The sequence below is a fragment of the Pan troglodytes genome, chromosome 6 (assembly GCF_028858775.2).
Source record: "Pan troglodytes isolate AG18354 chromosome 6, NHGRI_mPanTro3-v2.0_pri, whole genome shotgun sequence".
Classification (NCBI taxonomy): Eukaryota; Metazoa; Chordata; class Mammalia; order Primates; family Hominidae; genus Pan; species Pan troglodytes.
Window position 1 is genome coordinate 42,645,315 of NC_072404.2, and position 12,762 is coordinate 42,658,076.

General features: G+C 42.7%; 1 protein-coding gene across 20 annotated transcripts in view; it reads right to left on the reverse strand.

Annotated features, from left to right (window-relative positions):
- Positions 1-517: 517 nt before the first annotated feature.
- ELMO1 (engulfment and cell motility 1) overlaps positions 518-12,762 on the reverse strand; it is a 589,252-nt gene continuing 577,007 nt past the window's right edge. For all 20 annotated transcript variants that reach the window (XR_010158837.1, XR_010158836.1, XR_001719198.4 and 17 more), the window contains 2 exons: positions 7,814-7,891; positions 518-1,906 (listed from right to left, as the gene is read on the reverse strand). Coding sequence is in view for 14 of the 20 variants with exons in the window: in XM_003950985.6 (XP_003951034.1) it covers positions 1,706-1,906; positions 7,814-7,891 (279 nt within the window). In the remaining 6 variants the exon portion in view is untranslated. The remainder of the gene's footprint in view (positions 1,907-7,813; positions 7,892-12,762) is intronic.

Below are 12,762 nucleotides of genomic sequence, written 5' to 3' on the forward strand. Positions count from 1 at the left end.
GCCTCCAGTGCAAATGACTTAAGAAACATCCTTCGCTGGGCTCTGACCTATAATTTATTAACCCACAGTTAGATTTATTTAGTTCTGGCTTATTTCAGGTCTGTGGGTATGCATTCTTTTCATTGCTAAATGTGCTCCCTCAAAGTTGTGATGTCTTTAATTAGACCCATTCTATGAATTATATCATGGTAAGAAAGAAAAAAGAGAAAGTCATGGTCAAGAGACAAGAATGTAAAAGGAATAGATATTTTCATACAGTGGGTCTGATTTTCTCAGTGAGTCGAGATGGTCTTCTTAGAAGTAACATTCTCCACTGATGCTCAGAGCCTATGGTGACCTAGCAATGGTGGAGGGTTTCCCACAGCAGTGTTTTTCAAACCAATGTACATAAACATCACCCAATTCAGCAGGTCTAGGGCGGAGCTGAAGAGCTGGCATCTCCAACAAGCTCCCTGGTGATGCTGATGACTGAGTAGCAAGAACCTAAGTTACTAAATCAAAACACCAGCTCCCCAAATCATCACAATCCATTTTATTCCACAGCATGTTTAAGGGAATGTTATTTTCAGGAAGATGTTTGGGATTAAAATAATTAAAAAAAAAAAACGGAAATTCACACATTTATGTATCTCTTCTTTTCATTAAATATATATCTGTTTGGCAAAAAATGTTAGACTCTTTTGTACAAAAACAAAGCAAAAAAAAAAAAACTAACCCAAAACTCTTGCAAATTGTAAATACCAGTAATAATTACAATGATGTAAACTTGGATGTCTGACAGCTTGACCATCCTGTGGAACTTGAGTTGCAGCAGGACCTCCCAGGAGAAGGTAACACCAAACGCTTGGATAGCAACAGTCCGTCCTAGAGGCATTTAGGTTTAGTCTATTAGAGATGGAGCGAGACTACTGATTTCACCATTTGTGCTTTCAGCTAAGAGGCTGGGAGCGTGGGTGGAAATGAAGAAGGCAGTTCTGGCCTGGGGCAGGGAGAGGAAACCCCAGACTAGCTGGCGAGGAGGGAAGATTTGTCACGATCACAGTGCAGACGCAAAGTGGGCGTGGGACCTGTGGACTGTTTGGGAAATTTATGCTAGGGAGGATCACAAGGAGGCTGCGGCTGCTGCTCTTGGGACCAAAGAGGAACAGAGCAAGGCAAAAGCAGGGAGAGAGGTGGGAGGAGATCTGAGCGCAGATCTTAATTCAAGTGTAACTGGTGGTGCGAGATGATTCTAGAGAGAGGGGAAAGGAGGATGTGGGGTTTGGTCTTCTCATCAAATAGCTAGGCCATTTCCTCCAGACAGGGGCCTTGGGGCACTCCCCTTGGTCTGGTGGGCAAGTTTTTGGGCAGTCTGGGGCTGCTGGCTTTCCTGCCCAAGGGAAGGAAGGGCATGCCTGCAGAGGGCTAGGATGGAAGGGCCCTTTGGCCTTCTTACTGGCAGTGGGCTTTGCTCTTGTCCCACCAGTGGACTGCAGCCATGGGAAGTGACCTGAAGCAGTGGAGCCGAGGAACAGAATCAGGGCGGTGAGCAAGATGCCAGCTAGGGGCTGAAAGTTGCCAGGGCTAGAGGTGATGCTGAAGGGAATGTGGACCCACAGCTTCCCTTTACCAAAGGACGGTTCCAAGGCGTGGGTGTGTTTTCATTCCTCTCTCCTGTTAGCTAGGTGTTCCAGTTTTGGAAGGGGCATGTCTGGGCCCGGCCACTTCAGTTACAGTCATAGACGAAGTCATAGTTGCTGGGCTCCTTGGGAATCGGCGGAGGTGCGTCAGGGATCTGGATGTTTTCCAGGTCCAGGAGGCGGAGCTTGATTTCCATGCTGAGCAGGGTGTCCAGGTCATTCCGCGTCAGGTCGCTCATCATGTCCTTCCCGAGTAGCGCATTCAGTCCATCCGTCCAGATACAGTACTGGCAGGAAGGGAGGCAACAGCGATCATTACTGGTGGCAATTACAGAAGCATTAATAGTAAAAATAGCTAACAGTGAATACTCATCACTCAGTAGGCTGTGCGCTAAGGGCTCTGCCTACTTCGTCATTTCGTATTTGGCGACATCTCAATATAAAGTCGATACTTCTGTTATCTCTGTTTTATAGGTGAAGGAACTGAGGTACAGAGAAGTGACTCAGTATTATGTAGACCGGGTGGGGTTTGAACCCAGGCAATCTGACTCCAGTGCCTGTGCTCTTCTCTGCAAAGAATGCTTCTCTGTAACAGCTGAGGATTGGAGTTCTCCATGACTTGCAATGTAACACCTATGTGGGAGTCTATGACTTTTAGGTACTGGTGGAATCTACCGAACAGCCCTGGACTCAACATCAGGTGAAGCAGGTTTCTTTGCTGACTCCAGTCATGGCTCCTAGTCTAGTAGCTCATCTCGGCCTGTCCTGTCTGATCCTAGCATTCACAATGACAGCCCTGTCCCACCCTGGAGCCAATGGCCAATGGCAGTCCCACCTTGGTGTTTCTCAGCTAAAGGGCTAGGAAATAGCCTTATGCTGCCCAGTGTCTGGCAGCCAAAATGGTTAAAATTATTGGGCAATCTTAATGGGAGGAGGGTTGGCTGCCTGTCTGGGGACCTCTTTAGCCTTTGTCTCTAGTTCCTAAGGTTTCTTTTCACCAGGTCTCTGGGGCCTGATACTTGGGGATATTATCTGTTTTGGAAAGCCCCTCACAGTACCCAACTAAGAGTCTGATTCTTCTCCTTTCATAGCCTTTTGTCTCTCCAGGAGACTATGATCTCTGTGAGGGAGAAGGAAGAACTGTGCCTTGTCTGAGGACCTGCTTTTCTCTTCTTAGCTTCCCCTCCCAGAGGCTGGAGTTCTGTACTGACATGGACAGAGAACCATGACACCTGGTGAAAGAGGCACCCCTGATGCCAGCATCTCAGAAAGCTGCTTGGCGTTCTGGATGCTGGGCTCCACTCATGCACTGGAGTTTAGGTTTCTAATAGTCCTATATAGGATTCTATAACAGCAATTGTTCTCCTCTTCTGTTGAAGTGGTCTTCCTTCTACCATGCACTCCAGATTCCCAACTTTTCTGCCTCACTAGTTCAAGCGGCAATTCCAGACCCTCTTTAACCTACTTTGGCACTGTGGTTATCTGGACTGTATTCCATGGTAGCAGATCTCAACATAAAAGTAACCAAAGTATACTGCAAGCACTATATAAATCTCCAGTCACCATGATGTGATGGAAATCTTCCATGATGCACATCAGCGGTCCTCCTTTTTAAGCTGAGGAGATGCACAATGGGTGTATTATGAGATCTGTGTTTCAGGAGGGCAGCATTGATTTGGAGGGCTTTGGTTCTACCTTGGCTATGTGATCTCAGCCAAAGCATTTAACCCATCGAAACATCAATTTAGTGTTAAGGGATTTCCGGAAGAATTAGTGTCCTCATGATCTGATTCTGAACATGTCTAACCATCCATTTCTTCATAAATAACCTTGACAGAAGTAGACACCTAGCTCCTACCTTGGAGATCCTGATCATGTAGATCTAGGGTGAGGAGACTTTGCTTCCTAGAAAACTCTAATGAACATGCAGGTACGGGTGCCACTGAACTCTACATTCTCAAAGGCCCCTTCCAGCTTTCATGCTGTTTCATGGTAAATCCCCAAGTCCTGGGGATTACTGTTCTTTTCACACAGCCTTCCCAGGCCTGGCTAGCTTCCTAGTATAGATTAGTTTAACCCACAGGAACATTTCTGCAGCACGTTTCTTTTTAGAAACAACGGGCACAGAAAATTTTATGTGAAAGTACATCGACCAATAAATAAAAACCCTGTAGTACTGATACTGAATTTGAGTTGGAACTATCAGTATCAATTCATTAGTTTATCTTAAAAGAAAACCACCTAGCTCTGTCCCCAAAAAGGGCTAAAAAATAAGGACCAACCAAGAACCACTGCATCGTGGTGTGCAATGACCATAAACACAACTCATGCTTAGATTCTGGTCACTAAATATGATTTCCCACTACAAGTAATCAAGGCTTCACAGAGAAAAGGCAGGAAACATAAAGATAAACCTGGAACACTCCATCATACCAGAATGCCAGAAAGTTATCAAAGACGTAAGGGGTCCTCCCAATAGGACTCAGATGCCAACCCAATGGTGTTCCTACTTGTTCCAGACAGGATAACTTAGAAACTAATAATGACAGTAACTGCAACATATTGAGACACAATTCTGTTTAAAAGCATGATTTCCTACTCAACCCCTGCCCCCAAATGCCTCATTGTTCTTCTTTGAAAGATGCTTACTATTTTGAAAACTGGTAAAGAGAATCAAGTATTTATCCTGCCTACCATATGTAAATTGTATAACTTTAGGATAACCAAATAGTTGACGAGGCCAGTTTCTCTTTATATATCCCTTTAATAAAGAAGGAATAATAAAATTAGGATATTAACCTTTTGCAACCTCTAATGGTTCCAAGGATCCAGACAACGATCATTGTTGGCTGCTAATATCCAAGAAAGGGGAGCAAGAAGTCACCATGAAAGTACAAACACCACTGCTGCTGCTTAGAAAGGGAGCCTGAATTTGATTAATCCTTTAACCACAATTCACAAGACATACAGGGGACCGATGAATATATGAATTAAACTGCAGATTGCGGTGGGAAAAATAATACCCGCCTTCCAAAGACACCCACATCCTACTCCCTGGATCCTGTGAATATGTCAGGTTCCATGGAAAAGGGACTTAAGGTTGCTATCCGCTGACCTTAAAACAGAGATTATCTTGGATTATCCAAGCAGGCCCAATGTAATCCCGAAGGTCCTTAAAAGTGAGAGAAGGAAACAGAAGAAGAGTCAGAGTCAGAGTCAGAGAAGTGAGAGGTAGAGGGAGATCTGAGTACGAAAGAGGAGGCTGAAGTGAGGTGATGAAAAGGTTCAACCAGCCATTGCAATGGATGGAGGCCAAGGAGTGCAGGTGGACTCTTGAGTGAAAAAGACAAGGGAAAATTCTTCCCTAGAGCCTCCAGAAAGGAACACAGCCCTGCTGATACCTTGATTTTAGCCCAGGATACTCACATTTGACTTCTGAAGTCCAGAATTCGAAGACAATAAATTTGTGTTCTTTAACACTAAGTTTGTGGCAGTTTGTTACAATAGCAACAGTAAGCTAATACATAAAGTTATAACCAGCACAGTCTAGACTATTAACATTACAGGTCTAATGACCTGTTTTTCCCAATAAATAAATTTCAAGGAAAAAAGGCACATGCTCATGATTGTGAGAGACAGAGAGAGAGAAAGAGAAACCTGTAGATTCAGAGAAACCTAGGAAACATGTCAACCAACTGCAATGCATGGATCTTATTTGCATTCTGACTTGAACAAAGTATGAAAGAAAAAAACACAAATGAGACAATTAGAGACATCTGAAAACTGACTGCACATGGTTTAATAAATAAATACCACATTATTAATTTATTTAAGTGTGATCAGGGTATTGCAGTTATGGTTTTAAATTGAGTCTTTGTTGTTGGGAAATGCATACAGGAACATTTATACACAAAATGATATCCAGATTTGCTTCAAAATAATCAGGGGTGGCAGCTGGGTGATGGTGGAAGAGTGGATGGGAGCACAGGTGAACCAGATTGGCCATGAGTTGGTGATTGTAGAAACTGAGTGATGGGCCTGCCAGGAATGTGTGAGCTCAGTGTCTGCTCTTTCTCTTCCTAGCTCCACAGTGCAGGGGTTAAGTGTAGGGCTTCTGGAGCAAGACTGCCAGTGTTTAAATTCCAGCTCTGTCCTCTTACTACTTGTGTGACCCTGGACACGTTTCTTAAGCTCTCTTGCCTCATTTCCCTCTTTTAAATGGCGATTCTTTTAGAGTTATATGAGGGTTAACTGGGGTGAAATATACATATAAAGCATTAATGGTGCCTGGCAGAGAGTAAGCCAGGGTTGTTATACTTACAGTTGACCCTTGAACAACATGGGTTTTAACTGTGTGGGTCACTTATACATGGATTTTTTTCTTCAATAAAACTTACACCAAGTGTGCCTGTCTCTCCTGCTTCCCCTTCCACCTCTTCCACCTCTCTAGCCTCTGCCACCCCTGAGACCTCAAGACCAACCCGTCCTCTTCCTTCTCCCTCATCCTACTCAATGTGAAGACAATGAGGATGAAGACCTTTATGATGATTCTCTTCCACTTAATGAATAGTAAACATATTTTCTCTTCCTTATGATTTTCTTAACATTTTCTTTTCCCTAGCTTACCTTATTGGAAGAATACAGTATAAAATCCACATAACATACAAAATGTGTGTGAATCAACTGCTTATGTTATGGGGAAGGCTTCTTTCTGGTCAACAGTAGGCTACTGACAGTTAAGTTTTTGGGGAGTCAGAAGTTATGGGCAGATTTTCAACTGTGTGGGGGGTTTGGTGCCCATAACCCCCATGCTATTCAAGGGCCAACTGTGTTCACCTTTCTGTTGTTGAGGTATTCAGTTCTGGGAGGTCTCTCCGTGCTCATTTCATAAATGAGAATGTTTGTAATAGAACTTTCTATTGTATGGAATAATTATGGAAATAAAATGAGGTAATAGAAGGAAAGTGGTCTGAAGTAATTAAAAGTGTTCACAAGCATATGGCATTTTTCTCTTCATTGTATCTATAAGAAGTGGCAGATATGAATAAAAATCTGGCAGTCCCAGAGCATTTATCCTGATCTGGAATTAACGTACACTGGGGAAAACAGCCTTGCAGAGATTTAAATAACATCCAAAGTTCTACTATTTTAAGTAGTTTTGTATACAGCTCTATACATCTTGAATATGGTGGCCTGTGTAGAACCACAATTTTATTTAAAAACAGAAACAGTAGAACACAGTATCTATTTTCAGAAAGATGAAGACAAAGTCTTACCCTTCAGCAAACTAAATGTCAAGTGACACAGAATTATATTTAAGCACCGTTCTAAATGCAGGATTTGTGTCTAATCTTTCCTCTCTCTTTGGGATATACAATTTTATTCAAAAGCTTCAAACCAGTGAAAACTAGATACTGAATAACTTCTAAATGAGCTAAATGTCCTAGGGGAAATGGGGAACAAAAGTCAGATTCTATTAAAATGTTCTCTTCCTTTCTAAAGCTGTTTATGCAACCACACGCAAAACAAAAATTTGAATGGTATCATCTAAAAATAAAAGTTTCAAGCATGATGTTGGGTTCCAGTTTATAAAAGAAAGTTAAATCAGCCATAACTGCTACTTTATCTTACAAATGCATTTTCCTAGATTTATGCTAAATATTTTAAATATAGCTGACAGCGTGCTGCAAGAAGAGAAACAAATTATACATATAACAAGATGTCAGAAAGGAATAAAAGCATCTCGAAAATAAAATCCCAACAGCAGAGACAGCCCTAAACCTCTTAAAATAGCTTAAAGAAATTTGGTAGAAAACCTACTTCCTCAGATGTTTTAAAGAAGAGAGACCAGTTTATCTTGGGAAAATCCAGACCAAAAACAAAAAATTCAATGAAAACCAAAGCTGTAACCAGGGCCGCTTCTTTCTCTGGATTAACAAGTATACCTTTGCTGCATTTGAGGCCTTTTACATCCTTTTTCTTTACCATGAACTATCAATCAAGCTACTAAGAAGTTGAATCTGTTGCAACGGGCAGTTTGTCAAAAGGTTTCTATTCTCCTCCAAGTCAGCAAGATGCCCCTTGGTTCATCATTTTTTCAGGCAGGTCTATTTTTCTTAAGTAAAATTTCTTTCTATATTTTTCTTGAGAAAAGATAACATTATCTCATAAATTATCACCCCCGAGACCCTTACCTCATGCTTGTCAGGAGCGATGAAGTTCAGTTGGCAGTTTGAGTCATACAAGATGGAGAAAGCGAGTTCAAGCACCTCCTACAAGAGATGAGAGAAAACAGCACCTTAAGGAAAATCGGCACATTTCATTTTGCAGTTGCAAATGGCTGCACATTGACCATGGAATAGGGCCAGCTTGTCTAGACAAGCAGAGCTGCAATGAGGCTGATGGAAGGAGGAACCATGCTCTTCAAGGTTCACGGCATGATTCCTTCTCTCCATTCAGGGCAGTCTGTGAACTATCTCATTTAATTCGCATGCAGCCCATGTAGCAAGTGTTTTCATCTCCTTTATGAGGCGGGGCTTAGAGAAGCTCAATGAGTGTCCAAGGTGACAGCACCGCCCGCCTCCTCGCCCGCCACCAAAACTGTGTTATTCTCCTTTCTTCAGCATCTCCCTTCCAGAGAGGCCACAAAAACAAACAAACAAACAAACAAACAAAAAACCAGTAAACTCCCAATCAACAGGAGTAAGGACTGCCCTTCCTTCTATCATCCTAAGAAAGACAGAGAGGCCCACAGAGGTATGAATTCCCTAAAATGTGGACGCTATGCCAGCTTTAAGGAGGCTCCTAGGTGAACCCATTATCTTTGTATCTGTCCTTTGACCTTTAAGCTACTGTACAGCAAAGGCTACACAAAGCTTAGGTCTTACCCAGCAGAGACTGCAAGGTATAATCGAGAAGCATGGGCTTACTCATTGGTGAAAACCTACGGAGTGCACGCAATGAGCCAGGCCCAGAAGTCTAGGAACCAAGTGACATTTTTCATTTCATTGCAGGTGAATGACCAATGACCAAGGCACTCAGTGCCATGTCTAATATGTACATTAAGCCACACTTCTCAAACTGTACATGCTGTACCAATACTGGGTAAGACGATCATTCTAGTGGTCTGAGCGGTCAGCAGAAGATGAGAGTCATCAGCTCTTCTCAGCATCCTGAGGACTCCTAGTCTGGAAGAGAAGAGCCAAGTGTATCCAAACCAACGCTCTACACTGTTCCAGCATGGAGGTTCCAGTGTGCCTTCCTTCTCTGTGCTTCTATTAGGCACCAGTGATGACCATCCCTCTCCCCTCCTGTGATCTGTGAGCCACACTGCTCAGTAATTGCCCACAAAACATTCTTTCTTAGGGAGCCAATCTCTTCACATCATTCTCTACCTTAATATCTGTTAGAGGGTTTGTCTTTGGCCTGTGACTCACAGCAAAAATGCCCCAGAAAGATAAAAGGCAAAAAGATGAGGTCAGTGCCTACAGATTTCAGAATTTCAGACGGATTAAAGAATTATTCCAAAGTGGCTGCATCCCTGTCCTGACACAGTCCATCATCTAACTATTTCTGGCTCTCATGGAGTTCTCAGTGTCTGGTTCACCTCCAGCTGTCCCTCATTGAGAGGGGGCAGGTCTTGTTCTGAGGATAGATCTACCAGCGTCTCACACTCAAAAGGTCTCCTCACCTTGACAGAAATAGAAACAAGCGAAGGAAAGAATGCTGAGTCGTGGAATGGGAGCTATTCTGCAAAAATGCTCTCCTCATTTTCTATTCTTCTTTAGGCCCTGACTCAGGCCTACCCAGTAAAGACAATAATGTAAAAAGGAAGGGCGCCGAAACAAGCAAACAAACAAAAACAATTTGCCATTAAGTATAGCATCTGTTCCCATAACCATCTCTCTTGGGCCTTTTAATTTATAATTAAAATAGTCACAGACTTACTATTAGTACTATAAATTCATATCATTCTTTTTAAAAAAAAATCAATATGAAAATACATATCAAGAACCAGAGATGCTATGCCTGAGATAATTTCAAAAGAAAAATTCAAAAGAAAGCAAAAGCCAAATATTATTATCTGAAAGAACATTATGAGAAACTAACCTCTCCCTCTTTTGGGTAATAAAGAAATCATAAATTAGCCACCAAGGGAAATGTATTTGGCCATTCAGTAAGATAATTATAGGGAGCCAAAGTTAAGTGGAGAAAAGCACGAGACATGAACACCATGTACACACTGATCACAATTATGAACAATTCCTACTTGTGGACAGAGACTGGAAAGAAATATGGGAAATGAAAATAATTATGGTAAGGTGATAGGTCATAGGTCATTATCTCTTCTTACAACTTTTTTTTCAACAAAATGCTAAGCTATAATTTCAAAAATTCATACAAATTGTACTCAGATTTGGCATGTTCATTAAAATGATGATTTCTTTACTAATCTTAGAGTCATTTATTAGGAAAACTCTCTGACTCATACTTGAGAGATTGAAGAAAGAAAAAGGAGGGAGTGAGCTTTGCTTCTGAACAACCAGTCAGGATATTACAGTGGCGTGAGGGGGCCCTTGGAGGTAAACAGGAAAAGGTAAAGTTCATCCAGGCCCCTTTGGGCTGACCCTGGGTGACAAGTGCCTGACTGCTCAGGGAAATCACGTGGCTGATCACCCCTTGCTGACAAGAGCTGGTGTGAACAGCACTGCAGCCCAGATGTGCTCCGGACAGGGTGCTGAAGTCACTTGAGACCACAGTGTCAGCGTGGTTATTGCTGTGATACTTTCTCTTCTGCAGGGGGATGGAGAAGGAAGGAAAAGGAGCAGGCAAACTTTCAGCTTTGCCCTTCTATGACATATACCACTCACGACATGAATGATCAGAACTGTCATGACCTAGATTCCTGATAAACACAGGCAGGAAATGGGAAATTCGTGAGAATGTCAATTCCCACTTTAATTTCACCAAAGCTGCCTGGGAGGGGGTGGGAGGAATTAATTCTCCGAGCTGCATGTCTGTGTTAAAGGGTGTTATCGCTTGTAATGGGTTTTATTGATGTCTCTGGCTTGCTGTTGTTGAGTCATTGGTGAAGGTCAGCTCTTCAGCACTTGGAGCAGGGAGGCTGCAGAGCCAGGAGCAATGGCACCTCTCAGGCTAATACTCCAGAAACTGCCACCTGTCCACACTGTCCATGAGGGAGAAGGCGCCAGGTGGTGGTGGAGTAGACTGTCACTGATCTGTGCCCCCCTCTGGGCCTACTTGCCTCCACACACCACAACACTCACTTAGACATCGAATGCTCAGGGGCTTTGTTGCTCATGACCGAAGCTCTTTTATTCCTCTGGATTTAGTGCAGTGAAAAATTACATCTAGAAGCAGCTTCTCTCCATTCTCTGCTGCACTGATGCCTGCTTGCCACCTTGTCATGTGGAGGAAGCCTGAGTTCTAGGGAGAGTGGAGGCAGAGGAAAGTGAACATCCTTCCATGCCCTGAGGCCCCTGACCTTTGTATTCAACACTCTGGCCCTGGGACAGAAGACAAGGCACGCTGTGTCAGCAGATGCTCAGGAAAATGGTTCCTGGGTTTGGGGACTGCCATCTTCCATGGGTCAAATGAGGAACCGACTGATAACAAGAGTAGAGTTGTATGCAACATATTTTCAGTGTGCAGTGTTGGCTGCCAATCCTTACATTGTTTGACGGTAACTCACCACATATGGCCATTTTGCTAGCATTCACTTAACTATGTTGGTTCTCTATCTATCCAGGTCATCATGAGGGTAAAACCTTTTGATAAAAGACACAGGATATAACTCGGCATGTGTGTGGGTGTTAAATTATGGTCACAGAAATAGCAGTAGATTTCAGAACTATAGCTTATTGCTGTCCAGATATCTAAGAATTTGAGTTTCTATTTTAGAAGGCAAAAAACACTCATTCATGTAGTACATAACAGAGATTACCTTCTTCAGGCAGTTACAACTCTCCAGCCCCAATCTATCTTAGCAGCGTAACCGGCCAATAGTTCTCCAATCCATATTCTTCTCCCCATCCCCATCCATCCTATACTCTGAATTCAACATTCCCAATTAGAGGATGCTTTTCACATGAGCAAAGGCCCTTGTGCCTTTTCAGACTTTTTCCTCCTTTTGGAAAGTCTTCTCCTCACTTCTCTGCCTGGCCAATTCCTTTTCAAAAGCTAGATCAGATGCCATGTCCTGCATCACCTTTCTCAACTCTCCCAGGCTCCCTCTGTGTTTAATTTTTTTTGGCATAGACATATTGAATTGTAATTGCATATTTAAATATAAATCTTATCTACTGGACACCTAGGGCCAGGGGCCAGGTCATATTTATCTTTGGATTCCTGGCACCTAGGACAAAGGAGATGCTCAATACATTGCTGGATGAATGAATGAATGGATGATGAATGAAAAATGTGAATAAAGGACTTTTTGGCTAAGACCAGGGTTTTCAAACTGATGCTAGAACATCAGCTTCAGTAGAATATGCTTCCTATTTCAGGTTTAAGCATCACACTGGGAAAACAAATGCTTAATTCTGGCAAATGGGAAGATGGAAGCTTCTCATACACCAAATATACTCCCATCTGAATCAATGGATCTTCACTCTGGTGATTTCATGTTGACTGTTGAACTAAAAGCCCCAAATCCAGTGAGACAAGCACCAAGAATGCCCACCTTAAAGCACACAGCCACAAATCAGCTTATTTTTATAAATTATAGAGTTTGAATTTAGAATCCTTAATCCTTGCAAATCAAAACCTTCCAACTGAATTTCCATCTACTCATGGCAATTCTTTTCAAGTCTCAATGAGAAACTTTCTGATCCCTGTGTGAAGAACCCACCATTTCTTGTCTCCGTAAAAATGTGCCTGCTGCACTGAACTCTGTTAAACATAGCAGACTCTAAGCTCCAGAAAGACAGGACCCCAGCTACCCCATTTACGTCCTATGCTATTTCAGGCACTCCCATGCTGACTGAGTGGATGACTGACTACATGAACAAATGCCTCTGCAATAGACACCTCGAGGGAAAGGACCAATTTTCTTCTTTCTGTTCTCAGGGCCCTGCTGGGAACATCAGCAGAGACTGAATGGGTGAGAGGATGATCAGTTACC